Raw genomic sequence first — 16,906 nt, forward strand, 5'->3', positions numbered from 1 at the left:
CCCTGTGGTTGCCAGCAGCGGGGCAGCCAAGCTGGCTCGGTGTAGGCTTGCCCAGCGCTGAGTAAGTGGCAGGAGGCAGGGACGTGCCCACAGGCTGACAGCTCCAGAAACCCTGCAGGGCCGTGCAGAGTGAATTTGCTTCATAAATGCTCGAGGAGGCCCTTTGGGGTGGAGGGCGAGGGAGGCTTGCACTGCCAAGTCAGTTCCTCTGGGAAAGAGAGGGCTTCACACAAGGATCATGCTGGCACCTCTCAGTAGCACAAAAGCATATAACGGCTGTCAGAGGTAACAGTCTTCGTGTTTTAGTGCTTCCTAAATTTAACCTGTCAGAAGATGTCCTGATGAATATCTTGGCATATATTAAGTACAGTTGGGTGAGTCCGTATCCTGCTGTTCTCCGTTCTGCCTCAGGTCTTGTGAGCTGGGCACGGCCTCAGCATTTATGATGAGGCTGCAGACGAATGCTTGAGTCAGTACACGGTGTGTCCAAGGGCTTAAAGAGATGGTCAGGTATCCAGTGTGCGCAGCTCGAGTATGAGGCATCTCTGCTTATACAGTGCTCTTCAGCTGTGGCCAGCAAGGGTCTCTCTTGGAAGTGAGAGGACAGTTCATCTCCTGTGGCCTAGTCACTGCTTATTTTGTTTGCTGAAACAGCCAGTAGTGGGCTGCGTAGACTTGCACCTGTCTAGAGCACTCCTTCTCAACTCTTTGGGCGCATCTACGTGTGCTTTTTAATGTGCAGTAGCCTATTGTACTGTGATTTAAAGTGACACCTAAAAAACTGCAGTTATGCTGACATGCAGTAAAATAGGCTACTGCACATTAAGAATCGCTTAAAAAACATGTACGCTCATTACTGTACATTAAGGCAGCCTAATGCGCATTTGTTTATTACCTCATATTGGAGGTATTAAATTTTAATGCGTGTTAGAAAAAGCACGTCTAGATGTGCCCTTTTAGACTCGAGGTGTCCCTCAGAAAGTGCTAGCACTTGGTTTTCATTTATTTTTGATGATAGGAAAAAATAGTGCAGTTCTTTTGCTGTCAAGAACTCGGGCTACCAGGGCAGAATGCTTTGGACACCATAGATTCCTGTTTAAAATTTCTTGGTTTATCTTGTGAATCATGTTAGCAGTGCTAACGTTGCGTGACAGCTTGTGGCGTTCTTGAAAAGATCTCGAGGTACCTTGGAAGTAGGTGTATGCATGTGTGTGCGTGTGTGTGCACACATCACAATTTTCTGTGAGCTGAAGCACACTTCATCATCTGCTTTCATGCAGGTGAAGTAAGTTTCAGCCCACAAAAACTTGTGATCTATAGCTTCAGTAGGTCCCTATGGGTCTTGTGAGCTGGGTACAGCCTCAGTATTCATGACAAGACTGCAGACGGATCCTTGAGTCGGTATGTGGTGTGTCCAGCGGCTTAAAGAGATGGTCGGGTATCCAATATGCACAGCTCTAAATAATATTTTAGATAGAGACCTACTGAATTCACAGCAGAGTGGGGTGCCCAATAGCTTTCAATTTTCCAGGCCCCCCCCCCCATGTACTCCCCCTTCATTTGATTGGCAGAGGGGCCCCGCTGCTCCCCACTCTCCATCTGCTTTTGATTGATGGGAAAGTGAAAACTGCAGTTTTAAATATGGTGCTGTCTTTGCCTCCACCCTGGTCAGGGACCACAAGGACTGTTGGGGTCCTTTGGCCAATCAGCAGCAGGATGCAAGAACAGCAGTTTTTGCCTTCTGCTGCAAATTCGGTCGGCCCCTAATTATACGTGCATATTTTGGTTAGTCTCTAATGTACACATCTAGCCTGGCTTCTACTTGACTTCAGATTAATATGACTGACTGTCTCACTGTCAGCTGTAGCAGTAACTGTGATGGTGCCTTTCATGGCATGATGGGCATACCCATTGGGAGCCATCCCCAAATTCAGCTCTCAAACCCCACTGAATACATATTAAAAGCAACAGCATAATATCAGTGGTCTGGCCTGTATATAAACAAGCAGCCAACATGTAAAAGCTTATTGACTGTCCCCTCCCAAGCATTTTCTTTTTCCATGTATTTTAAGATCAGAAGGTTCTGTTAATACCTTTTAAAAAGGTACTGCTCCTGATCTGCAGTTTATTACTCGCTGGTTTAGAAACACTGAAGTCAGCTTTTTTGTTTTGTACGAGGGAAGAGCTTTTCGTTAGAATAGTCATTAAAGCTAAATGAAACCTTAGATCATCTTGGGGTTATCTGTCAAAGCGCCTGTCTTAAACTTCATTGCTTGAATGAATTTTATTTGATTTGTAGCTCTCTTGAAGGCACTGTGCTCACTTTCCTGGGGAGAAATGCTGAGTCTTATCAAATTAGTGTGTTTAATGATGCTAGCCCAGTGCTTCATGCTTAAGAGTTCATCACTGAAAGCAGTTCTCCTACTGGTAACAGTTTGTCATATTAAAAATTATTTTTAATGTACAAACAGAATTCTGTGCAACTGTCAATAGGGGCTGCTACATTTATAAATGTTGTGACTTACTACTTTTGTTCATAAATGGCCAAGAACCACATTGAATTCAAAGTAGTGGAAATATTGGATGCAGCGATCAAACTGACTTCCTTTTTAATTGCTTGTTTTTCAGCAAAATTCTGTTAGGAGGTGGAATTGAGAATTAAATGTTTTGTTTTTAGATCTATCAGCATCTGTTAATACTTTGTTTCAGTAAAGCAGATGTTCTCTGGATGTTTGCCTTTTAACAACCTGTACTCCTTATGGGTTGTTTAAAAAACAACAACAAAATATCAAGGTAAATTCTAATAGTACCTACATTCTAATAAGTATAGTTATTTTTATAGTATATGTATGAATATAGTGAAAGTATTTAGATGTTTCTCCAGTCAGATCTTCAGGGCTTGTATTGAACTGTATGGTATTGGTTTGAAAGACAGCTCAGTAGGGAAGTTTCAGGCCAGGTGTTGTAGCTGAGCTGTACCATCTCTAGTGCTCATGATTACCCATGCAGTAACCATTTTTTCTCAAACCATCTAGCAAAGTTCTATTTAACTAGAACATAAGCTACTAAAAAGTAAGCCCATATGTTTTGTGTGTAGTCAGAGTATTTCATGAAACTGTATACAGTAACCTTTCTTCCTTTTATTCTTGTGTGTCCCCATCTAGAATCCATATAGTCTGAATTTGGATTCTTTAATGTGGAAAACAGTCCCTTCTTCATACAATCTGTATCCTATGTAGAGTGCAATCCAGTTTTCTGCAATTATTTTTTTTGAGATATTTAGATTCTGTTTTTAATTTTCCTTGTTGTTATTGACACACTTTTAATTTTCTGTTCTCTGTCCAGTAATTTATGTAAAATACCTTTGGATAAAAGAATTCTGACGGCAGGGGTCAGTACATGAAGTTTTTTTTTTTGTTTTTTTTTTCTGCTTTTTTTGCACCGGTCCTGGAAGCACTGCAATACCAGGTCAATGCATGGTGAGCACATTTGGCCCTTTGCATCCCCTGTTGGCAGTCTTGGCAGAGGCCAAGGATTGACGGGACATAGAAACTGAATGATTTTCCTCTTGCAGTGAGCGCCCTTCCATCTCAAAGTACTGGTACAGCAGTTGAGTACTTTGAAAGAAGCTGGGTTTGTCATACTCTATGTTGTTCCTGCTTGTGTACAGAGAAAGTGAGAGGTCAAACTCTAATTGTGATATATTCAGTTTAGTTTCTGGTTGCTTTATAAGAAGTAATAATTCAGTTAGGCCTGGCTCTTATTAGTGGGTAGCCCTTTAATGTCTGTGGAAAATTGTGGCATTTTATTCACATCTTTCACTGATATAGATGAGGGTACCAAGTATACAAAGTATAGGCAGCAAAGAATGTGGTCCAGTATATCAGTGGGAGTTAATAGCGTAGATATAGATAACCAGAGGTTCTGAAGAAATTCACCTGAGATTTAATATCTCAGATGCTAAAACTAGGTTCCTGACAAGATCTGCTGGAATTGAGCTTGATTTTTTTTTTCTCTGCCTTTTGATTAAAAGTCTTTTTTGCAGCAAAGGAGATGGGGACTTCAACTGTTGCATTGTTTTGCTACAGCTTTCTTTATTCATTGAGGCCTTTGAATTGAAAGATTTTTTTTTAGAGCTGTTCTTCCATTCTGCCTTTCATGTTGCCCTTTCTGTTTGTCTTTCTGTGATAAGGAAACTTATCAGGTCTTTTTATTAAACAAGTGCAAAGTTCTTGTTTTGGGGACAGAGGCCATTGATTCAGGCTCTCTGGTAAAACTTGGGCATGTACTAAGTCGGGGTAGACAGCATGTAGCAATCATGCCACGAGTGATATAGATAGTCTCTGTGTAGCATGTGGCAGATCGCAGAAGGGACAAGAAGAACAGTGGCAGATAGGGCAGGGAGCAGCAAGCAGAGCAGGAAGGGAATACAGGGCAGGGGGCAGAAACCAGAGCAGCTGATTAGGCAGAGGAAGGGGATTGTAGGAATTTTCTCACTTGGGATATGGCATTTGTATGCAAGGAATAAAATTTGCATTGTCTCAAAAACGATCATTCCCCCTTGAGTCCTGCATTGATCTGCATGTTTATACCATTGGTCTGAAAGTATACTTACCTTTTTCTTTTTTCTTTTTTTGGGGGGTGGGAATACAATATTTCTTCCTGGTAGACTGTTCCCCTGCCTTAGTGAGGGGAAGATGATGCTCAGTCACTGCTGTAGTATTCATGTCTCTTTCAGTTAAGTGTTAGTAAAGCAAATCTTGTGTGGACCTAATGGAATCTTCTGTGTGTCTCTGTATGAGGGTAAAACTCAGTTGTGTTTTGTTCTGTGTTCTTTAATCCTACCCTAAGCAAAGAGCTAACATTGGTTTCATTGGTAGTAGTTCTTCATGATGTAAAGCTTTTCAAAGCTATATGGTATATCCTAAAGGTGGTCAGACTCTAGAAATGTATTCCTTGGTTAGAACCTGCCAAATATAAATTGTTAATCCCTCTGTCTTTCTCTGGTTTTGTCATCTGTATAGTTCTGGCTGAGCACAATTGCAGTCCAGCATACAGATCACAATGCTGTCTCTAATGTAGTCAGGGTTAATTTTCAAAGCAATTAATAGATCAGGATCATTGGCATCAGAAGCTTCCTGAGAAGCAGTTGAAGAACTTGTTGTGCTCACAGCAGCTTCAGTCATAAGATGGTGAGCAGTCTGCACTCTTGGCATTACCTTTGCATACAGCTTTAGATTCAGCAAACTACAGAAATTTATACAGGAAGTTAAAAATGCTTGATTCACTGTGATCAAGTTCTTTATTATGAGGAAGGGGTATGGCTTTCTGACGAGATGGATGTAAAGGATGGCACCTAGTTATCCAGGCTTTTGATGAAGTCAAACAGGTCTTGAGTCTGCACAGCTCTTCCTAGTTGGGTGCTGTATTGTTGCAGTGGAAGGCAGAAACAATGTTTTGGCTAATTCTTTAATGTATCTTTGCTTTCAGACCAGCATGATTCTGGTCTTGTCTTGGTTTCTGCTTGAGCCAGCTGACTTAAAGAGATGTCAGATTTCCTACATTTTGTAGCAGTTGGGTGTGAGTTGCTACAAACTGGTCAGGGGGGATCAGCAGGTATTGGGGGAGTCCCTGTTCCCCCGTGCGCTGCCAGGAGTGACCAGGAATAACGGTCACAAACTGGCGGAGGGTAAGTTTAGATTAGATATTAGGAGGCGCTACTTCACAGTCAGGGTGGCTAGGGCCTGGAACCAGCTTCCAGGGGAAGTGGTGCAGGCTCCTAGCCTGGGGATTTTTAAAAGGAAGTTAGATGAGCACCTTGCCGGGGTCATCTGACCCCGGTGCTCTTTCCTGCTAAGGCAGGGGGTCGGACTAGATGATCTACCTAGGTCCCTTCCGACTCTAGCTACTATGAAACTATGAAACTATGAGATCTGCATACCACTCATCACTAGGCCTCTGGGATCTTTTTGTCTCTCCCAAAGGTCTTAGTACCAAAGAAGTTGGGATATTGTGGATCCTTGTAAGCTCAGAGATGAGGAGGAGTGTTTGGTGAGGGGTGGGCTATTTATTCCCATGTTTTGGAGGGGTTTGGCAATGTGTTGCGGTCTAACTTCAGAAGCTTCAACAGTCAGTAACGTGAGCTTTGAAATCTTACCTGAGTCTGCGGCCATAAAGGGTGTGTCCAGACAAGTGTGCGTATGTATTTTCCCCAGGGACAAACGGCAGTGGCACATAGCCATGCTGCTGCTGTTTGTCCCCTAGGAATACTCTTGCAGGTGTGCTCTGGTACATGGCAAGTTGCCCCGGGTGGAGTGGGAGAGGCTGGGGCCAGAGCCAGGGTTCATCCCAGCAGCCTTACCTAGGATCCAGCTTCCTGTGGCTCCAGTGGCAGTGATTCAGCACACGGAGCCTGGCCAGCAGCTGGAGCATGACTCTGGCTAGCCAGGCTCCAGTTTCAGGTGGCGCATGCTGCAGCCACGTGCAGCACCCCAATGTCAAAAACACCCACCATGCTGCAAATTAGCAGTGTGGCAAATGCCTGCATGCGTGGTGTGTGCAGTTTGTGGCACGCACCAGACGTGCATGATCACTAGGGCTGTGCAGAGCTTCAGGTGGTGATTCTATTGGGCCCAATTCGGTGGCTGAATCTCTGAATCCAAATCGAATCGGGACCAATTTAAAGGTATGAATCGATGCCAAAGCTTCAGAGAGCTTTGAAAAGATTTAGAGAGCTTTGATTCAGGCAGTCCCCAGCGGCCGCAGCAGGGTGCTGCAGCTGCTCTGAGCTGGAAAGTACTAGGGGTGGGGGAGGGTGGACCATGGGGGAACCCTGCCAGCCCCCCCCATGGCTGCCCCGGTACTTTAAAGAAAAGCCATGGTGCTCACCAGGTGCTGCCAGGTGGGGTGGGGGGGCAATCCCTGCTGCCCTCCACTGCCCCATGCTACATAGGGGGCTCTGCATGAGCCCCCCGGACCCCCCACAGGTGCCCCGGCCAGGCCAGCTTTGGCCTTTTAAGAAAAAAACAAACAAGAAAAGCCCCGGGATTCAGTGCTCTGGCAGCAGCCTTGAGCCTTTGGAGGCTTGTGCAGAGTCCCCCACATGGTGCAAGGTAGCGGGGATCGTCCCTGCCACAGAAGTGGTATGAGTCCAGGGGTTTTCTTGTTTTTTGGCTTTTTTTTTTTCCTTAAAGGGCTAGAGTTGGCCTGAGCGGAGCACCTGTGGGAGAGCTGGGTGAGTGTTGAAGGGGTTTGTGCAACACCCCCCCCCCCCATGCACCTCGGCGGGGATTGCCTCCTGTCTGGCAGCACCCACTGAGTCGCGTTTTTTTAACAAGTGCTGGGAGCTGGGGCAGGCGGGGCAGCCATTGCCAGGCTGGTGAGGATGGGCCGGGCTGGGCCTGGCTGATTTGGCTGAATTGGGACAGTGATTCGAATCACTGAATTGAATCGCTGTCCTCTCAGTTGGCCGGATCTGAATCTGAAACTAATACTAACCACTTTGCACAGGCCTAATTCTTACCTGGGTGTGCCCAAAGAGGTGGTTCTTTAATGCTCCTGGAGCTGCCTCTGGAGCACCCCTTGTGATGCAGCTAGGACGTTGGCTGATGGTTACTGCTTTTAGTCAAAAATAAAACTTCTTATGCATGTGCCTTCATAGACTATGCAAGATGCATGATAGAGCCTGGGGAATAGTGACAAATTATTTTTGTATCTCAGCAGCCTAGTGAGTGAGCTACTCTGAATGCCAATAGTAACTAATTCACTAGGGACGCCATTATCTTTTTTCTGTTAATGGAAAAGCTGCTTCTGTTTTCAAAAAAAAAATCAGTCATTATTATAGCTCTTTAAAATATTAATGTTTATTAATCCATTTAGATGAGATGGATGGACTTGTGCTTTAGTATTCTGGTTTAAATTTTGGAGCATCTCTGTGCAGTGGTTAAACTGGTGTAAACTAATGCATCTAAGAATTGATGCTCATTCCTCTTAAATCCGGGCTTAAACTGAATGAAGAGTTCTCACTTAAATATCATCCTTTATGGTTTTAATTTGACCTTTTAATAACTTACATGCTATACAATAGCAACTTGCATTTAGCTTGCACTGATTTTTCTAACAGCTGGGTCTTAGCAGTCTTGGAAACAGGTGTTCATAATTAGCTGCTGTACATACAACACCTTTTTCTGTTGCTTAGTAGTAGTCTGAATTGGCGAAAGCATTGTATGACAATTTGAAGGGTTGGAAGCTAGGAGGCTTGGGTTTGATTCTGTCCTTAAGCAGATCATTTAACCTCTTTCTAGTTTTCCTCTCCGAAAGTGATTTTCCCATAATTTATGTAAGGCTCTTTGAGAGTTGTTGGTAATACTTTGGACTTCAGTATGTTACTGTTATCTGTGGCTTGTACTTAACCCTCATTAAGCATTAATTTATTTTTTCTTGGGTAGCCTTTCTAACTTTTGGAAAGTTTTTTGTGCATGAAAGTTGGTCAACTTAAGTTGGCTTCCTTGCCCCCCCTCCCCCCGTTTTTGTTTTTTGTTTTTAAATTAAGGCAAAACTAGGCATTTTTATTGTTAAGAATTCTAGGTTTGTAAATTAGTGTTTGAAAATGTAGGTTGAAGAACAATGCATGCTGGTTTATATTTTGATGGACTACAGTATATTTGTTGTTAAGGCCTGTTAACTTTTACTTGAAAAAATAAATTGCAGCCCTCTGATCCAGCTTTTCTGCAGTTAAAAACAATAAATGATGGTATAAATGCTTGAAACTATACAGAACAGCTTTAATCACATGAGGGAAATTTGTTCTCAACTTAATGTGACTGAATTGCATCATAACTTTTTGTTCTACAAGAAATATTTTCTTGAAATGTATTTTAGGTTTTCTCTTGTATCTCTTAGAATGGAATTGCATTTAAAAAGAGCAAAAACTCCACAAGATCAAGAATAGTGACTGCTCATTTAAACATTCTTTTGAAATAACATTCTGAGTGCCAGTTTAAATAGTCAACATAGTTAAAATTCAAATGAATGTAGTTAAACTATATACTTTGGCTGGCCTTGTTGCTGTCTTGTGAGAAATGTCTGTTTCTACCCAGTCTTCAGGAAATTTTGGTATTGGGTATGTAACGCAGACTTTGCCACTAGCTCAATCATAGCGGAACTCTCTTGACCCCTCTATTGAGCAAAAGTTGAACACTTGGTTTTAAAAATGTCTATCCAAGTGATTTCTTCCTGTGGTTGAAGCTAAACTGTTTAGCTAGATGTTGCACATAGGCTATATTGATGTTCTGCTTTTTTATTTATTCTAGGAAAACCTAACTCTATAGGAATAGTAAAGCCACTAAAATATGTAAGGTGATTTAAGTAATGTACCCCTAAATTAGTGATTCTCAGCCAGACACTTCCTCTGCCTGATTGAAGGGTAATTGTACCCAAAAGCTTGCAAAGATTTTTTTTTCCAACTATTTGAATTGGTCTAATAAAAGATACTGGATTTACCCAAAGAGACTTGATTCTCAGCCAGGGTTTTGTGGTGTCCCACAATGCCTTCAAATCCTTTTAAGGATGATGTGGTGGGGCCATGCAACATTAGCACTATTATATGTGACATGATTCACAAGGTAAACCCAGAGTTTCCGAATAGTCATCTATAGCGGTAAAAATGCTGACCTGTTGTGCTTTGCCTGAATTCTTTGCAATCAGAGAATTGCTCGTTGGTTTTTTTTTTGTACCCAACAAAGAGTAAAAACTCAAATCTGGCATTTTCTGAGGACAGCCTTGACTCAAAGGTTGAGAACCGCTGTTACAGATTACTTGATTCTCTAATTTTTAGTTTTTACTTGTGTTGATATAAAGTTAAGGTGTTTAGTTTCAAGCGCTTGTAATCTGGAAAGCTACAGAAATCATGGTTGATCTGACTATTAAAACCTGTCTGGCTATTGTCCATATCCAGTGTTCTTCCTCATCTTTTAATGTTTAAGAACATAAACAGTTTTAGCATGTGTACCTGTGCTCCCAAAATCCTGTCTGGGTAGTCCCTATTCTTATCAGCTTTATTATCTGTATACAGGTTTCCCTCGCTTTGCGCTGTACATGTCTTCCTGGAAAATGGTGCGTAACTTGATTTTTTTTTAAAAAGGGAGCCCACTTTACAATGTAACAAATAGGGATATGTTCCAAGACCTCGACTGTACTGACCCCCAGACCCATTTCTACCACTTCTACAAGACAATTTTGGTACTTGCCAACAGCAGACAAAAGTACACACAAGCACAGGGAGAGGGGTTGGAGAGAAGCTAGCGGGACACTATAATGGGGATGGCAGCTACACTAATGTGTGTCCCAGACAACAAGTGAGGAGCACAGATCCACACAGGAGACTATTTTGGTGCATGTCACTCCCACAATGCACCACACAAAGCAGCTAACTGCGGGCTTCCACCACACCGATCTCACAAGAGTGAGTTTACCTTGCAAATAACATCTTTGGTATAAAAAGGTTCATCGCATAAGAGCGAATTTGCAAATACAGAACCCACATAAAGTGAGGGAAACTTGTATTACTCGGCTGGTCCATCTAAGGAAAATGGGTGTTTACCCATCTGTTGTTATTTTTTTAAAAAGTGGCTGCATTTGAGTGATGAGTGAAGTCTTCCTCAGTTGTTTTTCTGCAAAGAAGGATCTCAAAGAGTCCTGTCAGTAATGAGTGATGAACAAAGTGTGATCTTGTAATATAATAGTACAGACGTTAGTAATTGAAAAGCTGTAAGAGTATGTCACTTTAAGATAGCATTACAAGTGTTACAAGCTTAATTCTGTACTGGACACTTAGTTAAAATCTAGCGACCAAATGTATACATGTACCTACTCAAAGTCGTGGCATCCTGGAGCCCTTGACTGAGACATGCTCAGTAGAGCAGTGTTCCTCATCCAGGATCCTGCAAGACCTTTTCAAGGGGCCACGGTGCCAGCATTTCCTGCATAGGGTAGTTTCACCTTGCTGCAGTTAAAGTCCTTAGTTTTCAGGAAAACTTAGCAAGTTTAAAAAAAAAAAAAAAAAAAAAAAAAAAGCAAACAAAAATCTCCCAAAAAACAAGGCATATACAGGAGTGGGCCTGGATTGGGAAGCAGGTGCAGCAGGAGGCAGTATTGTTGTTGGTATTGGGTTTGTCTGCACCCCCTCTTCCTGCATCTGCTTCCTGGTCTAGCCTTGCACGTGCTTCCTGGAAACAGGTGTGTGGAGCAGTTTCAGCTGGCCTCAGTGTTGGTGCTGGTGCGAGTGCTATGACACCCTTGAAAGGAGGACATGCTCCTGCCTGCCTTAGGTTTATCAGGTGCACCTAATACAGACTGGAGTGCTCCTTCCAGCCCTAGCATCTTCCCAGTCTAGCCCTACATGTGCTTCCTGGAAAATGAGGTACTGCTAAATTCAGGAAAGTTACGGAGAGGTGACATAAGTTTAAAAAGGCTAAGAATCATTGCTGGAGAGACTAGAGAGAGATGATCACTGTAGTCCAAAAGTGTCTTTGTAGTTCTTATAGATCTATTTGAAGAGAGCTTTTTAAATCGGGTAGGAAAGATAGCAGCACAGGCTTCAGTAACTAAGTATTTACATAGTATCCCAGGCAGGCTTGTGTTGTCTCCATTGCATGAGGCTACTGGTTGTACCCCTGCTACCTTGGGTATGTCTATAGCACCTTTTCACTTGCCGCAGAGATGCGACCATAGTGACACGGGCTCCAGCCCAGTCTTTAGATGTCTACCTACAGTCTTGGGTAGGTAAGTGGCTAATTTGTGCTGAAGTCCACACTGCTGCAATTTGTTCACTATTGTCACTTGACCTATCTTAGTAACCGGTGCTGCAGCTGTCCCTCTGGTTGCAGTAGAAATGTGCCCTGTGCTCAGCTAGCCGCACAAAATGATAAGAGTTATGTTAGCTGTTAAGGAACTACTAGTGTGTAATGTTCCCAATCACCTATTGAAAGAACATTCTGATAAGCTTGACCACTTGAATTTCTGACTACTGTGCTATAAAATAGTAAAACTGGGATTTCTGGGTTTTCTGATCTGTCACTGACTTGCTTATGTGCATTTAGACAGCTCATATAGCCTGTCTGTGCCTTCTCATAGGTTGGTAGAAATTTGGAGGTGATATTTGTCTACTTTTCTAGTTGTATGGATTAATATACAAATGTCTCTGAGCATTTTGGATATCCAGTAGGGTAAGGAGAAAGCATAGGTAGTGTGTTTTAGAGATGTGCTGCATTTAACACCCCATTCCCTTTTTTCCCCCACCCCCATTCCAACCTGTTGTTGCATCAGACTGATTGGTGATTGAACTCCATGAATACGAGGTTTTAGGATTTGAACTCCCCAATTCCCTGTCTACCATGGACCAGGATTATGAGAGACGTCTCCTGCGCCAAATCAACATACAGAATGAAAATACGATGCCTTGTGTAAGTATGCAGACTCAGGTTTCCCTGACCTGTAATATCTTTTTACTGTCCCTCCTTTCAGATTTTACAATTTGAGCCGTTTATTAAAGAAGGGGTGTGGGAGGGGGAGATCAGACTATTAAACCTTCACTGAGTTTCTGAGTTCTGGAAAACAGCTGCTGCAAACAACTGGTTAACGTAGCTAACTTGTCATTTAAAATCAGTTTAATCTCTATATTATATATGTAATACTTGGAAGTCTAATTGGGGACATAGCATCTTTACTCGGTACTTGACATAATAAAAATGGCATTGAGGAGCTACATAATGACATTGGGTACTCCTGGAATGTAAATAGTTTGGGGTTGTTAATCGAGCTTTAGAGAAGGAGAGACTAGTACCATGGGAAAATATCATCGGAGGGCAGGATATCCAAGTTGCACGTTCTCCCCATGTTTCAGCCATATCTGATCCTTGAAGATTTAAACTGTAATTCCACTTTAGAACACGTATAATAGAACCGACACCACACTGGCTTCATGCGCCTCTGCTGGCTCCAGAACTCCTTGGTGATATTGCAGAGCCCTTTATCTTTTGCTTCCTCCTTGGTCACCAACTGCAACATCATAAAGAGGTCATTTATATGCATTAGTTAAAGTTTTTAAAACGTCCCATGGGATTTGGGGGTGGGGGAGGGGAGATTAAGCTGTTTCAGTACATGTCTATTACTAACCATATAGATATTGCACACATTACTAATTGTTAGCCTGGACTTTAAAGACAAACTCTCTTCTGCAGTGATCCCATATGGTATAGTTCAGTGGTGACTAACCCTTTTGCTAGCCATGCCATAAGTTTAAACCCTCTCTGCTCTGATCCCTGCCCCCTTCTTCCCTCCTTATCTCCGCCCCCCCCCCCCCCCCCGCGAGTTTGCATCCTTCCTGCCCCTGCTTCCCTCCACAGAGTGCCTCTGGCCCCTGCCTCCATTTCTTGCTTCTCTTTACTGAAAGCCCAGGGCTCCTGTGTCACTCATCAGCTGCTTATGCCACGCATGCAATGATTTGGCCACTCTTGGTCTAACTGATCTAGGTTCAACACTAAGTTGAAATGGCAACTGATGCTGAATGCTCTTTGAAGGAATGCTGTTGGACACCTGTATATCTAGCAGACTTAAGGAATCTGAAATGGAAAGTTGGGTCCTGATCCATGACTTGAGGGGTCTCAGGCCTGCAGTAATACACACAAAGAATCCCCTTTACATGCCTCCTACCCAAAGACTGACATCCTAGAAAGAACAGTACACTAATGTTAATGAATTTGGAAATAGTGTTAAAGTGATACTTCCCACACGACCCAGCCATAACACTGCTCCATAGCAATGCCACAAGGACCTTGGAACAGTACGTTAGGGCAGTATTTACCTTAAACCCTAACAAAACCTTCCATCTTCTCTGTGCATCCAACTACTCCAACCAGGCTTGTAGTTGTATGCTGCAGCAGAACCTCAGTATGCTCTGGGACAGCAGTACAGATCTAGTGGGTGGGGCTGTGTGAAGCTTTGGGTGGTGATTCGATTTGGAGGAGATTCGGCCAGATTCGGTGGCCAAATCTCTGAATCCAGATTGAATCGGGGGATCAATTTAAAGGTCCGAATTGATTCAGAGCTCTCTGTGAGAGCTTTGATTGGGGCAGTCCCTAGTGGCTACAGCAGGAAGCTGCAGCCACTCCAAGCTGGTAAGTACTAGGAGAGGGGGAGGGGACCATGGGGGGGGACCCCTGCCAGCCCCAGCTCTCAGTACTTTAAAGAAAAGCCCCGGTGCTCACCGGGTGCTGCTGGGCAGAGGGCGATTCTCAGTGCCCCACACTGCATGGGGGCGCTCTGCACGAGCCCCCTATGGCTACCTTGCCTGCTGGGGCTCTGGCTCTATAAGGAAAAAAAAAAGAGAAAAGCCCTGGGACTCACTGCTCCTGGTGCAGCCTTGGAGCTTTAGGGGCTCGTGCAGAACCCCCATGTGGCGAGGGGGCAGCGAGGATCACCCCCGCTGGCAGGAGTGGTGACTCCTGGGGTTTTTTCAGGTTTTTTGTTTTTGTTTTTTCTTAAAGGGCCAGAGCTGGCCTGTGCAGGGCACCTGTGGCAGGGCTAGGGTAGGGGGGGTTTGGGGGCTCATGCAGAACCATCCCATGCAGCGTGGGGCAGTAGGGGGCAGTGGGGATCGCCCCCCGCCTGGCAACATCTGTGGCACGAGGGGTTTTTTTTTTTTTTTTTTTGCCTGTGAAATTCCTTCAAGATAAGATCCTGTTTTATGGGAAGGCGAAGCAATATCTGAGTTGCCCGTACTTGGGACACTTTGCATGTCTTAATACCATATTTTTTTTGCACGCACCATGCACCATTTCCCCCCCCCAATTGGGATGTGTTTTTAAGCAGGAAAGCTGACTTTCTTCCTGGGATAGAAGCACCATGCTTTGATTCCTGCCCACAGTGTAGTCACCATTGTATTAGTATTCAGGCAGGTGCAGGAGTCTGATTTAATGACTCATTGCTTTTCATTCCAGAGTTGTTAATAGTTGTCTTTTCTTTTTAATGGCCTTGATTCCATTAATCAAACTAACCTTAGGGCTATTTTGCTGTCTGGTAGCAGCTCCTGGTCTACCTCTTCCTATTTCACAGCCTTGGAAACTAACTCTTTTCAAAATCATAAATCCTACATATGGAGACCAGTCTTCAGTGAGCAGCTTTGTTTTTCAGGGAGGTTGGGTGAGCTGAGGATTAAGCTGCCTCTGCTTTACAGAGCCATGTTGCTGGAAAAATCTTTTTTTATTTTTCCTTCATTCTACCTTTCAAAAACAAGATATGTATTGTATTCAGGTGCACGTTATATACAAGTAACTAGTATACTGTAGTTTAATGCTACTCGGGCTTCACTCCAAGGAAAGAAATGGCACTTAAAAGCATTGTCTGCTGTCTAACACTGCAAAAATCTTTAAAATTGCATTGTAATGCATATATTCACGTGTGGAGAGATTGAAAGAGATGGGTTGCAAAATAAACAGAGGATTAAAAACTGGGTCTTTTTTCATTCTATCATTGCCCCTTACATACCTACTTGTACCCAATGCCCTGCCTTCAGTCTTCCAGCTTTCAAGGGACATTCTCTCAACAATTGAGATGAGTAGTAAGCACGAGGAGAGAGATTCTGTATCACAAAGATCCCCTGAAGATGTGAGGGTGGGAGTGCAGTTAGGCTTTTAAGGTGCCAACCTTTTACAGCCTGTCCCAGATTTGTGCGGCCTGAAGGAGAATGGATTTCTGTGGGGTCTTTCAATCTTCCTGTGACCAGCATTTCTCTCTTTCATAGAATCATAAAAAAGTAGGGGTTGGAAGTGATCTTAGGAAGTCATCTTGTCCAGCCCCTGGCTCAGAGCAGGATCATCCCTATCCAGACCATTCCATACAAATACTTGTCTAATTTATTCCTAAAACTGCAAATCAAGAACGTCATACAACCGTGAGGCTGTGTCTCGCCACTGCAAGGGTTGCTAAAATACATCCAAGAGGGCCATGCCCCCTACTACAGGGGAAGGCAAATTCTTGTCTCATCCCCACCCTCTCCCCCTGCAGTCCATTTGAACTTGTTCTGACAGTGTTTATTTCTGTATGTATGATTTTCCCTGACCCTTCAAATTTCAGGTAGCAGAGATGAGAAGAACACTGACTCCTTCCAACTCTCCAATGTCTTCTCCAAGTAAACATGGAGACAGGTTTATTCCCTCCAGAGCTGGGGCCAACTGGAGCATTAACTTCCACAGGATAAATGTAAGTATTGCACTGTGCAATGTCAGGGCAAGGCCTTGTGGTGATAGGCGTGGGGGAGGATGTGACACCTTGCAAGGAGTTACCAAAGCTGATTTGGCAGGATCTTGCTTCTTCCCCCTCTCTGCATCAGTTCTCTTGCTGATTCAGAACTTGTCTCCTTGGAGAGTTACCATCAACTGTGTCCCTGATCTTTGTGACTATACATCTGCAGATTTCTAAAGAGCATGGTGCCTTTCCCATTAACAACATTTTTTTTAAAGATTTTTTTCAGATCTCTGTTCATGCGAGGGTTGGCTTGATAGCATGCATTTTTCTTCCTTCAGGAAAATGAAAAGTCTCCGAGTCAAAACAGAAAAGCAAAGGATGCTACCTCAGACAATGGCAAAGGTTAGGGGTTTTTTGTACCACTGTTCCCCCTGCATTCTTAGCTTTGATTTGAGCCTGAAGTCCAGTCTAAGTCACAAGCATGAACAGCAAAAATATAAGCATTCCTCTCGGTGCCTTAGTGTTGGACCTGCATTTTGCTTGGAACCATTTCTCAGTGGAGAAGGATATCTTGCTCCAGATGACCAATCTAATCTTGAATAAAGAAGTTAACACTCCTGGCACAAATGTGATGTGGATACTTCTTTAGAAAGAACTAGATTGA

At 43.4% G+C, this 16,906-nt stretch overlaps 1 protein-coding gene across 2 annotated transcripts in view; it reads left to right on the top strand.

The window, feature by feature from the left end:
- FZR1 (fizzy and cell division cycle 20 related 1) overlaps positions 1-16,906 on the top strand; it is a 33,323-nt gene that overhangs the window by 351 nt on the left and 16,066 nt on the right. The window contains exons 2-5 of one of the 2 annotated variants that reach the window (XM_090027348.1): positions 10,073-10,113; positions 12,325-12,461; positions 16,132-16,257; positions 16,581-16,644. In XM_090027348.1, the coding sequence (XP_089883474.1) occupies positions 12,393-12,461; positions 16,132-16,257; positions 16,581-16,644 (259 nt within the window). In that variant the 5' untranslated portion in view covers positions 10,073-10,113; positions 12,325-12,392. The remainder of the gene's footprint in view (positions 1-10,072; positions 10,114-12,324; positions 12,462-16,131; positions 16,258-16,580; positions 16,645-16,906) is intronic. The other variant, XM_090027347.1, reaches the window with a different exon arrangement.

The sequence above is a fragment of the Crocodylus siamensis genome, chromosome 14 (assembly GCF_052110815.1).
Source record: "Crocodylus siamensis isolate JL-2025a chromosome 14, ASM5211081v1, whole genome shotgun sequence".
NCBI classification, from domain to species: Eukaryota; Metazoa; Chordata; order Crocodylia; family Crocodylidae; genus Crocodylus; species Crocodylus siamensis.